Source organism: Tupaia chinensis, unplaced genomic scaffold, assembly GCF_000334495.1.
Source record: "Tupaia chinensis unplaced genomic scaffold, TupChi_1.0 Scaffold000064_1, whole genome shotgun sequence".
NCBI lineage: Eukaryota > Metazoa > Chordata > Mammalia > Scandentia > Tupaiidae > Tupaia > Tupaia belangeri.
Window position 1 is genome coordinate 350,124 of NW_006159522.1, and position 17,500 is coordinate 367,623.

Here is a 17,500-nt window from a genome sequence, read left to right on the forward strand (position 1 = left end):
GAGTGTGACCATCCCAATGTTTTATTGGCTGTTTCCTCTTGTTTCTCCTGGTCCTCACCCATCTCTAAATCTGTTTTAGACACTATTAGTCTTTTTCTTTGCATATGATTTGCAAAAGTATGTTTGGCCATATATAGATTTTTAACTGGTTTATCAATCACTAAAGGGACCAAAATACAAGAGTCATGAACTCTTTCAAACATCCCAGTATCTTTTTAAAGTCAATTGGCTCTTTCCTTATTTTCTGGTAATTAGTGCATGTTTACAGCAAATCTGTACTTTTTAATCCCAAACTTCATAGTATTGTATCCAGACGTCCAAAAGGTGGAGGCGGTGAGCTTTGGGTGAAGGTGCACAGCTCTGAGACTACTCCCTTTCTTCCTCTGCCTGCTCCTGCCTGCGTTCAGGTTCTGCAGAGCAGTTTGAAAACTCCCAGTATATTTCACCTATTTGGTGAGCATGATTCAGCATCAGAAAAGATACTTATTTATATGTTAGAAAAGTTTTTTTTAATAATTATTTTATTTTATATCTTTTAATTTGCTGCAGGGCATGTGTGCTCAACAGGGAGAGAAAGAGAGAGAGAAAGTGAAAAAGCAAGCCACCAGGTCTAGGATTTGAACAGTGGTTGGCCATGTTGAAGTCTAGTGCCTTAACCACCACACCACTGCTGGTCCCTGTTGGAAAGTTTTACAATGATAATGCTTTTTAGTTAGTATCACCTAGGTCTGATAATAGCTCAGGCATCACTTATTATACTACGTATTATTGTATGTATATATTATAATAATATGGCATACAGGATACACATCATATATACTATATATATGTATGATTATACTTCCCTATGTAAATAGTGAAACTACTATGTATTCTGGTACATGAGAGATTGTCCTAGTTCTTCCAGTCAACCTACATTGGCTTTGCAATAGAACAGATGAAGTAGAGATTGTATTCACTCAGTATTTTAAAAATTCACTGAACTATTCAAAGACAATCATAATCTGTTGCCCACATCATGCATTTGCTATTTTGGGTTGTTGGAAAAGACACATTTTTGCGTAGAAGAACATAGAGAAATATGTCATGACTTTTCTGACAACCTAATAATTGCTTAGATGCAAAATGAACTAAGAAAGAGCCTCCGGATTAAAATACTCATACAGTTTTTGATGAAATCAAGAAGAGGCTGAGCAAAATAGTAAAGAGGTTACTAAAATCATAGGTGGTTTATTTTTTAGTTTTTGCTTTGCTTTTTTTTTTTTTTTTTTTGGGGGGGTTTTCGCTGCAGGGCCTGTGCGCTTGCCCATTTCGCTGCAGGGCATGTGCGCTTGCCAGACAGACAGAGAGACAGAGAGACAGAAAGCGAGAAATCACCCCCCCAGAGGGAATGGTCACGCCGCAATCCCTTCTCCTCCATTCTCCTCTCGGGATCTTGGGCACGCACGCACACGCACCCGGCGTGAGTTTTAAGCCACCAAAGGGACCAAAATACAAGAGTCATGAACTCTTTCAAACATCCCAGTATCTTTTTAAAGTCAATTGGCTCTTTCCTTATTTTTCTTATTGCGTCCGGGACGCAAACTGCGATCGACTACGTGGGAATCCAGCGACATAGCCATTATGCTAACTGCTGGTTCCTGAGTTTTTGCTTTTCTTTAAGCACTATTCTACTTTTTAAATAAATATGATGCAAGAGAAGAGACATGAGAACGTATTTAAGGTTATAGGGCAGACTTAGTCAACTCACTTTGGAAAGTTATAACCATTCTAGAAAAACATATTTTAAAACCCTTTGCAGAGCTCAGAGCAAAGTATCCTTAAAAATGTAAGCAGTAAAATAAACATCATACTTGGATTTGAAATTCTTTCCCTTGTTCATAGTATCAGACAAGTCTATTTTAACTTCATTTGCAACATCAGATAAATGACTTAATCTATTATTACAGCATTTCTTATTAACTAAAGCTCATAATAAGCAAATCTATGGTTTGATTGGATTCAAAGCCCCATCTAACTAGTTTGACGCCCAATATAACTGGGTTTTGCGATCATCTTCTTTGGAAGGGTTTATAATAAAGGAGTGACATTCTACTCTTGTTTAGACCCCCAGTTTTAGACATCAGCTGCTCCCATTTGTAGTATAGATGAATTTTTCAAATACTTTTGAGTCATTGAAGCTGCAAATATGCATAGATGTTCTGAGCACTTACATTCACTATATTATCATGGCTCCTTCTGTCCACCTAATTTGCAGTAGCTATTTTTTCACCATACTATTTTTAACGTAATATTTGTTCTAGACCAAGTTGTGTGTATATGAATAAAAGGGAAACATTTTCAGCATAGTGTACTAAATATTGGGGGAGGAGATGAGTCATTGGAAATGGAGGAAAAATTATGTTTTGACTACTTCAGCCAAAATTTTTATATTTCTTTCTTTTTTTTTTTTTTTTCCTTTTAGTTTTTTTTGCTAAAGGATACGTGTGCTTGCTGGAGAAACAGAGAGAGAGAGGACAAGTGAGACGTCACCACTCTGGGGGATGGTCATGCCACAGTCCCTTCCCCTCCGCTCTCTTCTCACAATTTGGGGCATGCACTCTCGTGTACCCAGCGTAATTTTCAAACCTCTGGCCCAGGACTCAAACTGTGAGGCCATGTGAGCTCTACCTGCCTTAAGCTCCATGCCATTTGCTGGCCCTGAAAGTTTCATATTTCTAATGGAAAAATAGATTCGTAAAGTTTGGGAAATTACTATATCTATTGTGGATTTCCTTCAAGAAAGGCATGACATAAATCTACCGTATTTTTATTTTGTTTTGGGAGCCAGGGGGCATATGCACACATCAGAGGGAGAAAAAGAGAAAGCATCCCCACCCTGGTAGGTGGGGGCCCTGGTCATGCTGTAGTCCCCTTTCCTCCATTCCTCCTCATTTGGGATCCTGTGCACCCGGCATGTTTTTGAAGACTGCTGGGGCCAGGATTTGAACCATGGTTGGCCACATGAGAATCCAGCTCCCCTCCACAGAGCTTTTTTTTTTTTTTTTTTTTAAGAGATTTTTGCTATAGGGGATGTGTGCTTGCCATAGAGCCAGAGAGAGACAGAAAGTGAGAAATTACACCCTATGGGGTATGGCCACACAACAGTTCCTTCTCCTCCATTTTCCTCTCAGGATCTTGGCACACATGCACACGCACCCAGCATGAGGTTTAAGCCACTAGGTCGGAACTTGAACCACAGGCGACTATATGGGAATACAGTGACATAACCATCACGCCATCTGCTGGTCCCCTTCCACAGAGCTCTTAACTGTTGTGCTATGGAGCTGGCCCATAAATCTACCATTTTTAATCACTAAATTTATCAGAATGCTCCCAGCCTGTCCAGTCTCCTTTTAACATGGTAAAGCAGTTGGGAACCAGCAGTTAGCGTAATGGCTATGTCGCTGGACTCCCACGTAGTCGACCGCGGTTCGTGTCCCGGACCCGGTGGCTTAAAACTCAAGCCGGGCGCGTGTGCGTGCGTGCCCAAGATCCCAAGAGGAGAATGGAGGAGAAGGGATTGCGGCGTGACCATCCCCCCTGGGGGGTGATTTCTCGCTTTCTGTCTCTATGTCTGTCTCTGTCTGTCTGGCGAGCGCACGCGCCCTACAGTGAAAATCTCTCAAAAAAAAAAAAAAAAAAAAAACATGGTAAAGCAGTTGATTGAGTCCAAATGCTGGCTTTTTGTTTTGCTTTGTTATTCGTACCTTTCTGGAGTAGTTCCAAACCTTACTTACTGCTCTGATTTTTAAAAGACAATACAAGGTTTCTTCTGGTGTTTTTAGACACGGTTTGGTTAAAGTATCTTCAGGTCTAAGTCTTTTACACCGGTACAGAGAGCATCCAGAAGCCCAATCTCAGAAAATTCCCTACATGAGTCTGTCTTGGCACAATGTTGTATTTGCTTCAGTTTTTTAAGAGATCTTCTAGGAGCCAACAAGTGACCTTGTAGTTAAGGCACTGGACTCCCACACAGCAGACAGTGGTTTGAGTCCCAGACCTGGTGGCTTGAAAAATCACACTGTGTACATGCGCATGCGTGCCACTGGAGGAGAAAGGATTATGGCATGACCATCCCCCAGGGGGTGATTTCTCACTGTTTCTGTCTTTGTCTGCTGAGTGCACACCCTATAGCAAAAACCTAAAAAGAAGAGAGAGAGTGAAATCCTCTAAAGATTTTGAATGTGATTGAAAACTAATGTGTTTTTTTAAAAATCTACATTTATATTATAAATGCTTGGAGGATAGATAATAGTCACATCAGAAAATGTGACCAGATTTCGATGAACAGGCATTAAAGTTTGAATTTGGGTGGGAGGGGGCAGTAAGTGGTGTAGTGGTTATGGCACTGTACTCCCATATGGCTGACCACAGTTCAAGTCCGAGACCCAGCAGCTTCAAATGCATATTGGGTGCATGTGCGTGTGTGCCCAAGATCCCGAGAGGGGAATGGAAGTGAGAGGATTGTGGTGTGGCCATCCCCTAGGGGGTAATTCCTCACTTTCTCCCTCTCTGTTTCTTTCTATATCTCCAGGGAGCACACATGCCCTATAGCTAAAATCTCAAAGATAAATATCTCAGAAATAAAAATTGAATTTTTTTTTATATGTTTGGTTTAGTTCTTTCTTCCATAGGAGTGAGAGATAAAGACAGGCACCCTCCACAGGTCTGATGTGTTCTCCTCCTCAGCCTTCCCACCCAGCCAGGATCAGGGGCACACATACCCAGCATGTACAAGTCAGCCTGGGAATCAAACCCCCGATCTTCCACATGGCCCCAGCATCACTGGAGCAGTGTGTTACTACTGCTGCCCCAGCCCAAAGGTTGAATGTTAAGTCGGGCTTTAGGTTAAACTTACGACAGTTTGAAGGAAATAAGTATGGAGTACATTTTATATTATAACCTTATTGGCAATGTTCCCTAAATATTCTTGGCCTTTAAGAATCATTATCATTATTATATTTATTACATTCCTTTTTACACAATGAGACCACTAAAACAAGTTTAAAATTTTTTTCAGTACTTTGCTGTGATTTCTGGGGAATTAGCCGAAGATCATAATATTGTGAATTACTTTCCTCCTTTTTCGATTCTGGAAATGCCTATGGGACACAGGAGCGTGATCTGTAAAACTTTGGAAGAGGAAACAATTCAGGCTACGTTAAACCTGTAATAACACAGGAAATATGTTGCATTTTGAGTTGAAGTTCCAGAAGCAGTACCCGTTAAAATAATGCTTACTAATGGTGGACTTTCAAAAAACACTTCAATCTGCCGATTTGAAGCATAACCTCACACCATTGCCCTGAGCATAACTTGAGATAACCACCTTTTGAAATAGCATTTCCGGGACCAGCAGTTAGTGTAATGGCTATGTCACTGGACTCCCACATAGTTGACCGCAGTTCAAGTCCCGGACCTGGTGGCTTAAACTCACGCTGGGCGCATGTGCGTGCGTGCCCAAGATCCCAAGAGGAGAATGGAGGAGAAGGGATTGCGGCGCGGCCATCCCCTCTGGGGGGGTGATTTCTCGCTTTCTGTCTCTGTCTCTGTCTCTGTCTGGCGAGCGCACGCGCCCTAGAGCAAAAACCTCTCCAAAAAAAAAAAAGAGAGAGAGAGAGAGAAATAGCATTTCCTTGTTCCTTTTTTCCTTTTAAAGGACCAGCAAAAATGTGTGAGCCTGATCGGTTTAAACACCTACACCTTTAAGAGAAAGGCTGGTCCTTAACATTCATTCAACAGGGATTTAAGTGCCTACCAGTTACAGCTAGACCCTTTGCGAGGTGGTAGGTCTCCAAACACAGGGAAGGGTAGGGCTGTTTCCCTGAAGGAGCTCATTGTGTATGGGGGAGGTCGAAGAGTAAACACATTATCATAATTACCACAGAGGGGGCTGTGGTTGAGGTAAGCTCTTGGCACTGGTAGGGAAGCTCCCCTGAGGAAAGTCTGAGAGTGTGAGTGGCAATTAAATAATAGCAGAGGAGGGAAGGTTGCTGAAGGCTCTTCTAGACAGAATAAACAACGTACTCCAATCCTTTAAAACAGAGGGGAGACGAGATGCCTCAGCCTTGTGGATGGGTGGGCGGGCTAGAACAGAGCAGAGGACAGAATGCCAAACGCCTTGGGGTGCTTGATCCTGAGGGTGTTGTAATCCATGCTAATCTGTTTGGACTTCATTCTGAGTACACCAATAAAGGATTGTTATGCAGGCAGGTGATGCAGTCAGGTTGGCCCCAGAAAGCTCCTGCTGATTTAAGAATGTGATAGAAAAGTGACTGTACTCTTTCAGGTAAAAGGTTATTAAGTTAGACTTTTTTAAAAATTATTTTATTTAACTTTATTTATTCATTCATTTATTTATTTCAGTTTGACCAGAGAGGGATAGAGTGAGAGAGCGAGAGAGTGTGCGTGCGAGAGAGAGAGAGAGAGAGGGAGAGGGAGAGAGAGCAAGCAAACCACCAGGTCCAGGACTCGAACCACGGTCAGCCATGTGGGAGTCCAGCACCCTTAACCACCAAGCCACCAGTCAGCCCCGTAAGTTATGCTTTTATCATTATCTTCCTCAGAGAGTGATTTGCAAATCCAGGGTTCTTGAAGCCTTGGATGACACATGGTTTAATAGGAAAGACATAGGAAACCATCCCTTTTGTCACGTCCTTAACTGGGGGACTTAACTGTGATTTTTAGACATTTTGAGGGCACTGGGAGTGTAAGCGGAGTATAATGCAATTCATCACTTTCAGACAAGCAGGTAAATAAAGTGTGCATTAAAAGGAAAGACAGACATTAGACACAGATATTTATTTTCTGGAGTGAATGTCTGAGTGCGTCAAGAGCTTTGTCTAAGAGAGCACCTGCTCGGGGAGGCTTTTTGCTGTGCAGTCACTGTTTTCAGAAGAAAGCTTCTGTACAGTGTGCAAGGCTGCTTTCTTCACACTTGGAGGCAAATGGAATTTGCTATTTTGGGCCTTGCGGGTTTTTTGCCTTTTGCTTTTGCGACGCGCTAGAGACAGAGTGGTATTTGACAGAGTCTCATCACATAGCAATCTCCCCTGCAACAGCCTCCCAGTTAACTAGGATCGTGGGCACATGCACCACCCCGGCCCATTTAGGTTGGACCAGGAATGGAACCTGGGCCTCCTATGCAGCCCCTCCTATCCCGCAGCAGCACTGCTGGCCTGCGTCACTGCGGCTGCACTGGCTTTATTTAATGTATAAGAATTTGAAAGTGGCCTCCTCTCTGTGGACGTAAGTGGTACGAGAGAGCAAAGCAAGCGGTTTGTGGCTCATATGCCGAGCACTTTTACTTCCAAATAGCATGTGTTTTCTAGTTAAATTTGTTTATTTTAATAAGACATTAAAATGTGTTACGATGATGTGTTTATTGAGCAGTAGAGTAGAAAAATGGTAGACCCAGAATCCAGAAGGCTCGAATTTAGTTCTCTTACTGCTATGCCTTCCTATGAAATGACATGGACGACGGTGTGGAGAGGAGGGGGACAGGTGGCATGGTAGTTATGGCACTGGACTCCCATGGGGCCAACAGTGGTTTGAGTCCCAGACCTGGTGGCTTGCTTTCTCACTTTCCCTCCCTCCCTTCCTCCCTCTCTGGCCAAATTAAATAATAATTATTATTTTATGAAATGGCATAGACAAATCAGTTAACTTACTTTAAAATGTAAAATTAGACCATCTTTAAAATATAAATTGCTGAAAGACTTTAACAATTCTGTGATATATAGAACCACAATTTTATTTCATAGGGGAGATAAAATTATTGTCAGGTGTATACCTATATTGCTTTATAGACAACCGTTCCATCAGAGTACATATTAATGTGTATTTCTCGATCAGTAAGGACCACTGCACGCTTTTTTTTAGAGACGCTTTTTGCTATAGGGCATGTGCACGCACTGAAGAGACAGAGACAGAGAGACAGAAAGCAAGAGATCACATACACACACCCCCACACACATGCTAGAGTTCCTTCTCATCCAAGCTCCTCTCAAGATTTTGGACATGCACACACATGCCTGGCGTGAGTTTCAGGCCACAGGTTAGAACCACAGTTGGCCACATGGGAGTCCAGTGCCTTAACTATTATGCCACTTGCCAGTCTCAGGGGCCATTACACCTTTATCCTTTCTGACCCTTGGTTGTGAAATGTATTTAATAAAAATTTACCAAAGGAATAGAATTATTCAATATCCCATATGCCTTCCAACAATAGATAAACCTGATAAAAAGCAAAACTTCAACTACTATTTTTAATTTCCAAGGTAGAAATTTTGTAAAACCAAATCTAGGGGCCAGCAGGTGGCATGGTAGTTAAGGGCACCGGGCTCCCACGTGGTCTACCTGATTTGAGTCCTGGACCAGGCGGCTTGTTTTCTCACTTTACCTCTCTCTATGTCTTTCTCTCACTCTGTCCCTCTCTGGTCACATTTAAATAAATAAGTAAATAAATAAAGTTAAATCAAATAATTCTTTTTTAAAAATCTAGCTTTACTTTATGCTGTAAGTCATATATTTGAGCTTTTTTTCTTGGTTGTGTCAAATAAAATGCAAGCCATGTGCGTGTGTTTTACATGGTTCCATAATTTAATAATGAATACTTACCTAAAGCTGTATTTTTAAGGAATGTGTTTTTTTTTTTTTTTTAAAGTTTTGTGTACTATTTCAAGCAGAGTCATCTGTACTAGCCTAGTTTTTTTTAGGTTTTTCTGACGTATTTCATTCCCTTAACGACCACTTACTTGAATGCCTAGCCTGTTAGGATGGGAAAATCATGGCATAGTTTTCTGTTTTTCTATGGAAAAATGCGTCGAGACTTTTCCAACAATCCAATACTTAAACTCTAGAGTTAGGTAATAAGGATACTAAGATTAAAGATACATTTTCTTCCCGGGAGATTTCTTTGTCTTGAAAACAACTGTTATATTGTCCTAACAAAGTAAAAGTGATATAGAAAGTGAGAAAGAAAGCAGCGTCTAGAATGACTCCGGAAAGAGCCACTGGGACAGCTGGTAATCTAAGAAACAAAGCAGGTTTGTGAGGGATGGAAGAGGGTGGATTCCGTTTTGAACGTGGAGTTCGAAGGCCTGAGGAACATCCACATAGGGTGTTTTGTAGACTCTTAGGTACCAAGTTGAGGAGTTTGGGGAAAAGATCTGGACCAGTGGTTAGATTTGCTAGGATACACTCCAAATTAAGTAGTAGCTCACTTGATCCGGAGATCAACAACCCTCCTATGGGTTCAAGCACAAAGTAGTCAGTGCTCTTTGCTAAATTATGTTGCTTTCTTTGTTCTTACCTAGCCTATCAAAAGCCAAGTTGTAATTGCCTGAGGTTTAAAGGTTGAGGGTCAAATAAGTTACTGTGTTTGCTTTCAGAATGTGGTAATCGGTCTATGGACATTATGTATCACCAAAGTAGGTTCTGTAGAGGAAGAAAACAATGGCAACCCAGTTACCCTTTGGGGGCTGTGAATTAGACTGATTTAAGGCAGACTAACAAGAGAAAACCCCTATTTAATCATGTTTATTCACATCAGGATCCCACAAAGCATGAACTGCAAAGACATAGGTCAGATCATTGTCATTTCGGCAGCAGGTACACTGAAACTGGAACAATACAGAGAAGATTAGCATGGCCCCACTCAAAGATGACACACGTATTTATGAAGTATTCCATATTTCTTTTTTGCCTCTGGGCTCGCCAGAGAAAGAGACAGAGACAGTGAGAGGGGAAAGAGAAATCACTCTTCAGGAGGGATGGCAATGCTACAAACCTTCCTGCCCCTAGCTCTTCTTTCTCCTCCCAGGCAAGCCATAGAAACTAGAATTCCTGGGACCAGCAGTTAGCGTAATGGCTATGTCACTGAACTCCCATGTAGTTGACCATGGTTCGAGTCCCAGACCTGGCAGCTTAAACTCAGGTCAGGCGCGTGTGCGTGTGTGCCCAAGATCCTGAGAGGAGAATGGAGGAGAAGGGATTGCAGCGTGGCCATCCCCCCTGGGGGGTGATTTCTCCCTTTCTGTCTCTGTCTGTCTTTCTGGCAAGCGCACACTCCCTATAGCAAAGACCTCTCAAAACAAAATTAGAATTCCTCTTCCCCAAGGCAGGTCATTGAAACCAGAGCCCCTTTCCCGCAAAGCCAGCCATAAAACCTAACATGCTTACACTGACTGCTCCCTGCCTTTCTGTGTTAGGGTGGCCCATAAGGAAATTCTTGGACCTACTTTATCTGATATTAGATCATAATACCCTCATTCCACAGGGCTCCTGCCCCATACCGGGAGAAAGGAATGCTCCACCAAAAGATCAAGAAGAATCTAGACAGGCAGGCTTTGCTTCATTCTGTTGCCATAAGCTCATACCCATTTTTACCCAATCACATTTCTATGTGGTTATCCTTGCTTCCTCAAACCTCAGCAGAAAATCACGTCATTTCCCCTGTTTCTTTTCAATCTAAATACTTCCATGTCCCGCCAAACCGTGATCAAAACTATGCTTGTTCTCTTACTAATTTCACTTTCTCTCTCTCTCTCTCTTTGTCTCTTTTTGGTGAGCAAACATGCCCTATAGCAAATGAAAATGATAAATAAATAAATGCTTTAAAATAATAAATAAATAAAATGTCCACATATTTCTTCATTTTAGAAAAAGTGTCCAGGGCAGGCCCTGCATAGCAATAGAGTAAGGAAATGAACCTTCCCCCAATTTCAGTACATTTTAATAAGCTCAGTGTATTAATTGTATGACTTAGAAAATCAGTTCATTAAAGGCCAGCTCCCTGGTACAATGGTAATGTGCTACTCAAGTAAAGCTAGATCCTACCGAATGATCATAGGGTTCCAGTCCTCGCCTGGTCAGCCTGAGCCCCGCCACATATACGCACACGAGTCCAGAATCTGACACTCTGAAGGACTGAGGAAGGGGGTCGCAGCGTGACCAGATCCTGCGAGGGGCGCTCACCTCTCTCTCGCCCTCTTTCTCTGTCTCTCTCAAGTGCACACTGTCATAAATTTTAGAAAGAAATTTGGTTAACTAGTGAATTTTCCGTTTTGATCATTAGAGAATTTTTTTTTTTATTATTTTTTACAATCCAGAGAATCACATTTTAAGAAACTTTTAGATCTTGGTAGATAAGGTGCCAAATACAACATTAAACTGGCAAAATTTAATTTTGCCATCTAATATTGGGCTTGGGGGGACGTCATGGACACATTTTTACATAGAACAACGTAGGAAAATACATCATGACTTCTGACAGCCCAACAGGTGTCAACTCAGCTTTGTAAATTCCAAGAAAAATACAGTGGTGCCATTGAGGATGGTGTGGTGTAGACTATGGATTCACATGGAATTGCTACTCTGGCATCTGGCTTCAAAAGGGAACATGAAGAAGACCAGTGACTGGGTGTTAACCCAGAACTTTTCATAGAGCTTCAGTCATAAATGTGCACAAGACAGAGGTTAAATGAAAGGAAAATGGTGGCAACTGCTTCTGTTTTCAAGTACTTACATTGAAGTTAGACAGTATTACCAGGATCTAGATGTTTGAATCTTGCAAAGTGAAGTCACTAGACAGCCACTGAGTATATAAGGAAAACACACCAATGTTGGACTTGCTTTTGGTCTTGGATTAGCAAAAATGCAGGGCCACTGGCTTCTGTAGATGAGCTTTGCTCAGGAGGTGTAGGAATAAGAGTAAGGTGTTTTGTTGTTGTTGTTGTTTATATGAGGCCAAGAGGTGGTGTGTTAGTTAAGGCACTAGATTCCCACATGGGCCACTGTGGTTTGAGTCCCAGACCTGGAGGCTTGAAAATCATGTCAGGACATGTGCATGCATGACCAAAATCCCAGGAGGAAGATGGAAGAAAAGGGATTGTAGCCTGGCCACAGGCCCTCTGGGGAGTGATTTCTCACTTTCCTCACACACTCTCTCTTCAATGAGTGCAGGCACCCTATGACAAAAACAAACAAAAGATTAGGGTTTTTAAAACTTCTCTATCAAATTAGAAATAGAATATTGTGAGACCAGCAGTTCATGTAATGGCTATGTCGTTGGACTCCCATGTAGTCCACTGCAGTTCGAATCCCAGACCCGGTGGCTTAAAACTCACGCTGGGCACATGTGTGTGCGTGCCCAAGATCCTAAGAGGAGAATGGAGGAGAAGGGATTGCGGCATGGCCATCCCCCCTGGGGGGTGATTTCTCGCTTTCTATCTCTCTGTCTGTCTCTGTCTGTCTGGTGAGTGCACGTGCCCTATAGCGAAAAAAAAAAAGAGAGAGAGAGAAAAAAGAAAAATAATATTGTAAGGGACAAACCTTAGTGCTTTCTTATTAAGATCCACAACTTCAAAGAAAATGTATAATTGGGATCTGACTGAGGGATTTTATAATTTTTATTTGCTCCTTCTAAGACGTTTTAGAAGAAAAACTAATGTGGCTCCTGTCTTTCCTCTCTTCCCTTAAATCAAGATAACAACTAAACTAACCAGGCTGGTTATCCCACTGAAACCCTACCCATCACTTACAACCCTTCCTTATTACATGGTTACATGCAACTTCCTCCTTTCTATTGAGCTGAGCTTCAATGGTATTGTAGCAAAATCAGAACATTCTCCACAAACAAACTTGGGTTTATGCTTTTGAGATGTAACGTTTCTGCACCGGACTCTGTTGCTTGATTACAGAATCCATTTTCCAGTTAACAAATAACATTATATTAAGAGAGTCTTCTTTTTACCAATTAGGTCAAAGTCCTAAAATTTTAAGACCCAAACCCCATGGTTTAGAGCGAACTGATTCACAAACCATAGGTGACTTTGCTACAGCAAGAAAGGGTATGTACTTTAGTACCGCATGCGTGGGAGTCTTGGGAATTTATTTACTTTGTAATGTTTTTTTTTTTTTCCTTAAGAAGAAGAGCCTTAAATCATTCATACTCTTTTGTAAATCAAGCTTCCTGCATGTTATTTTTAAAGTGAATGCCTCCTACCATACATCAGGAGTCTACTTGTTATGCCATTAACAGCAGCATGATAAATATTTCATACTATGTGATACTCACTATAGTCTTTTTGCATTATTCTGTTTTTTTTTAAAGATAATACATTGTTTTCTTTAAGCTTGTGAACTGCTTGTGTGTCCCAGCTGTCTCCTGCTTTTATAGATATTGTGTGTATTGTGTTCTAAGATAGAATAAAAAAAATCATTTCCATGGATTAATTATGCTATCACTGAGAAATTGACGGCTGAGCTGCAATTAGCTTTTGGGTGTCAAAACAGTAAAGCATTACACGTTGAATACTATAAAACTGATGCTTCAGTATTGATAAATAGGAACTTTTTTTGCATAGATGATTATATTTTCATCCTGAGGATGAAATCAGTAAGATAGTGAACTAATGAAATAATGACGAGAATAAATCAGGAAACTCTAATGGAATCAGATCACATTATTATTTTTTTTGTTCTCATTTAGTATATATTCATAAACTACTAACCTAAATTTAGAAGCAACATGTTGTAGTAGAGCTTTAGCCTTTGAGTTAACAATCATGAAACATCGTCTATTTAGCTTATGCCACTCATTGGTAATATTAAGCGGTGTAACTTCAGGCAAGTCCTATAAAACCCATGAACCTCATTTCATATGTGAAACCAGCTGGCCTTAGGGTATTCTATCAAATAGAAATAGAAGCACAGTTTGTTTTTCAAAGCTGTATACACTAAAATATCTTTTTCTCTCTTTGCAGCCAAGCCAGCGCCTTTAGAAATAAAACCTTTGCCAGAATGGGAGGAATTACAAGCCCCAGTTAGATCCCCCATCACGAGGAGTTTTGCTCGCGAGTAAGTCCTTTGTTTAAAATAATGTGGATAGTTTAACCCCTTTTTGGAGTTTTGGGATGTGTTTTCATTAAGATACCAGGATGTCATTGTCTTTTTCTTCTCCCCCTCCCATGAGCGTAAGAGTTTTCCAGAGCCAACGTGATATGCAGTGGTTTTGTTGTGACAGCTCATAGAATAGATGTTTGGGTCCTCTTAGGCTTTACAAAGATTTCTATTTTTCTTTCTAATCTAGTAAGTATGAATAGTTATAACTTAGACAAACCAAGATTTTTTTGGCGTTGTCAGTAATTGTTAAGTGTGTGAAGGATTCACAAAACCACAGCTGTCTGAGAATTACTGATCTGAAAAACATGATGGTTTCTTGTGGGGATTCTTTAATTGAGATGTATTTAAATGGATAATGGGAAATGAAAAGTATTGATGAAGTTAGAAATCTATGTTGAACATAGGTCCATGTTTTGTCTGTTCATATAGCTAAGTGTTTTAAAATAGGAATTCTTAAATCTTTTTTTATGATTGATCTGTGACTTTCTTCTGAGCCTCAAATTACAGGCAATGCAGTATTTTTTGTTTGACACAAGGATCATTTGATGTCTAAAATATACTTTTATAAGACAGCCATAAATTGTTGTGTGTTTGAAAAGTGTGTCATGCTGAGTGTGTGCAGTAAATGATTACAAACATGAATGCATATTTTTTTTAAAGAATTCAAACTACCACCCTTTTGGGTGGGGAGGGGGAATGATTTTAGAAATTCCCATCAAGGTTTATGTTTATAATTAGTGATAATCTCTGTAATTAGCTCCTCCAGGTTTCCCATGTCCCCTCGACCGGATTCAGTGCACAGCACAACTTCAAGCAGTGATTCACATGACAGTGAAGAGAATTATGTCCCCATGAACCCAAACCTGTCCAGTGAAGACCCAGTACGTGAAGTTGTCATCTTAACCTCTCCTATCTTAACCTCTCCTATATGAGCAGCCTTTTAAATCATTCTGTGTGTGGTTGGAACATAATCGAGTGGTATGAAAAGCTTGATTTGGTACTGAAACTAGTTTGCTTTAAAATTCTATCAAATTTTTGAGGGACCAGCAGTTAGCGTAATGGCTATGTCGCTGGACTCCCACGTAGTCGACCGTGGTTTGAGTCCCAGACCTGGTGGCTTAAACTCAACGCCGGGCACGTGTGCGTGCGTGCCCAAGATCCTGAGAGGAGAATGGAGGAGAAGGGATTGCGATGTGGCCTTCCCCCCGGGGGTGATTTCTCACCTTCTCTCTCTCTCTGTCTTTCTACATCTCTGGCGAGCACACATGCCCTATGGCAAAAACCTCTCCGAAAAAAATTCTATCAAATTTTTGGAGCCAGCAGATGGCATAGCAGTTACATCGCTGGACTCTCACATGATTAACCGCAGCTGAAGTCCTGGACCCGGTGGCATCAGAATCACGCCAGGCACTTCTGCATGCCCAAGATCTGGGACGAGAAGGGATTGCAGCATGACTGTCCCCCATGACAGATGATTTCTCACTTTCCCTCTCACTGTGTCTGTCTGTCTGTCTCTCTCTCTCCAGTGAGTGCAAACACCCTAAAGCAAAAAAACTCTTTAAAAATTATCAAATTGTTAAAGTATTCAAAAAGGAATGTAATTTAAAATATTTATGTCAGCACTGGATTAGAATACTGCTAAGTAAACCAGTAACGTTTTCACTGATTTGGCAAGGCAAGGCAATTTTTATTACTTGACCTTTACCTAACAGTATTTACTGTTCTTCAATTTGATAAGTGGTATTTTATTGTTTTTACCAACTTAATTCGTTTTCTTCATTATAGTAAATATAAGGGGTCTTCTTGAAGTACCCTTGTAAACTAAGAAAATCCTAAATAAATACCATATCAGAATAGAGACTGTAACCAGCTTTTTTCTTTTTGCATGATAGTACATGCATGTGCACATGTGAGAAAGCAGGCGAGATAAATACCCTCTCCTGGATCTGATCCCACCACAGTCCCCTTCCTTGGGCCCTCCAGCCCATCAGAACTTGGGCACATGTACCTAGAGCATTCCATGCTGGTTGTGTCAGGGATTGGAACCGCAATCACCATATGGAATCTTGAGCATATGATTCTTGAGCAGTGTGTTACCACTGTGCCACGGAGCTGACTCTGTCACCCATGTTTATCTTTAAGTAGTTGAATGAACTTCTTTCTTACTACAAAAGTATTTAGAGTATTTTCCTTTTTAGAGGTAAAAAAGAGTGTGCATGCTCACTGAGAGAGAGACAGAGACAGTGAGAGGGAAAGGAGAGATCACCCCCCAGGCAATCCCTTCTGCTTTATTCTCCTCTTGGGATCTTAGGCATGGACGCAGACATGCCTGGTGTGAGTTTAAAGCCACCAGGTTGAAGATTCAAACCATAGTCAGCCATGTGAGAGTCCAGTGACATAACTGTTATGCTATCTGCTTGCCCCTAGAGTATTTTCTTTTCTTCTCGCTTTTTTTTTTTTTTTTTTTTTTTTTTTTTTTTTTTTTTTTTTGGGGGGGGGGGTTTTTTTTATGAGATTTTTTTTTTTTTTGAGAGGTTTTTGCTATAGGGCACGTGCACTCGCCAGAAAGAGAGATAGAGAGAAAGAAAGTGAGAAATCACCCCCCAGGGGGTTGGCCATGCTGCAATCTCTTCTCCTCCATTCTCCTCCAGGGATCTTGGACATGCATGCACATGAGCCCAGCATGAGTTTAAGCCACCAGGTCTGGGACTCGAACTGCAGTCGACTACATGGGAGTCCAGCGACATAGCCATTACACCAATTGTTGGTCTCCTTTTCTTTTTATTTTTTAAGAATTATTTTATTTAACTTTATTAATTATTATTATTTGTTTTAATCTGAACAGAGAGAGAGAGAGAGAAAGTAAGAAAGCAAGCTACCAGATCCGAGATTCAAACCACAGTAAGCCATGTGGGACTCCAACATCTTTAACCACCACGCCACTTGCTGGCCCCCTAGAGTTTTTTCTGAGGCACTCAAAGGTGCCTCAGAATTTGCCCCAAATTCTCAATAACCATAAAAATCTCAGAAAAGCCACCCAACAGGAAAGTTCTAAAGTGTGATTTGTCAGGGGTAAGTATTAGGTGAAGGGAAAAGACTAGAAAGGAAAATATAACATGATGATTGCAAGTCAAAGGAAATAAAAGTACAAGTTTTTTATTCCTGTGACATTAAGCCAGACAAGATAGAGGTATCCAAATATGCACTAATTAAGTGGATTTCTGAAGCTCGGAGGTTCTAAGTGTTAGAATAAGCAGAAATGGCCCGCAATAAAAATCCACCGTGCCGTTCCCATCCCGCATGCTCATCGTGGTCCGTACAGGACCTCCTCAGTAAGCACGTGCTAGTTAGAGCAATGTTGACCAAGTCTCTTGGAATTTGATATATTATTGTAGAATACCATTGAAGTTTACAAGGTTGAATGGCTGAAGCCAATAAAGGAAGCAGTCTCAGAGAACTTGGGACAGGAGCAGATCAAACCTGGTCTGTACATAAAACGGAGATTAACTCTGTACGGTGGAAAGTTGAAGCCCCGTGTATTTCCTAGACTAAT

At 41.0% G+C, this 17,500-nt stretch overlaps 1 protein-coding gene and 1 non-coding gene across 5 annotated transcripts in view; both read left to right on the forward strand.

The window, feature by feature from the left end:
• Positions 1-17,500, forward strand: part of GAB1 (GRB2 associated binding protein 1) — a 151,361-nt gene that overhangs the window by 128,856 nt on the left and 5,005 nt on the right. For 2 of the 4 annotated variants that reach the window (XM_006141811.1, XM_006141812.1), the window contains 3 exons: positions 12,804-12,893; positions 13,809-13,902; positions 14,705-14,828. In XM_006141811.1, coding sequence (XP_006141873.1) covers positions 12,804-12,893; positions 13,809-13,902; positions 14,705-14,828 — 308 coding nt within the window. The remainder of the gene's footprint in view (positions 1-12,803; positions 12,894-13,808; positions 13,903-14,704; positions 14,829-17,500) is intronic. The other 2 variants (XM_006141813.1, XM_006141814.1) reach the window with 1 other exon arrangement.
• Positions 9,637-9,741, forward strand: LOC114005009 (U6 spliceosomal RNA). Its single transcript, XR_003546956.1, has one exon. It is a non-coding gene; the product is annotated as a U6 spliceosomal RNA (small nuclear RNA).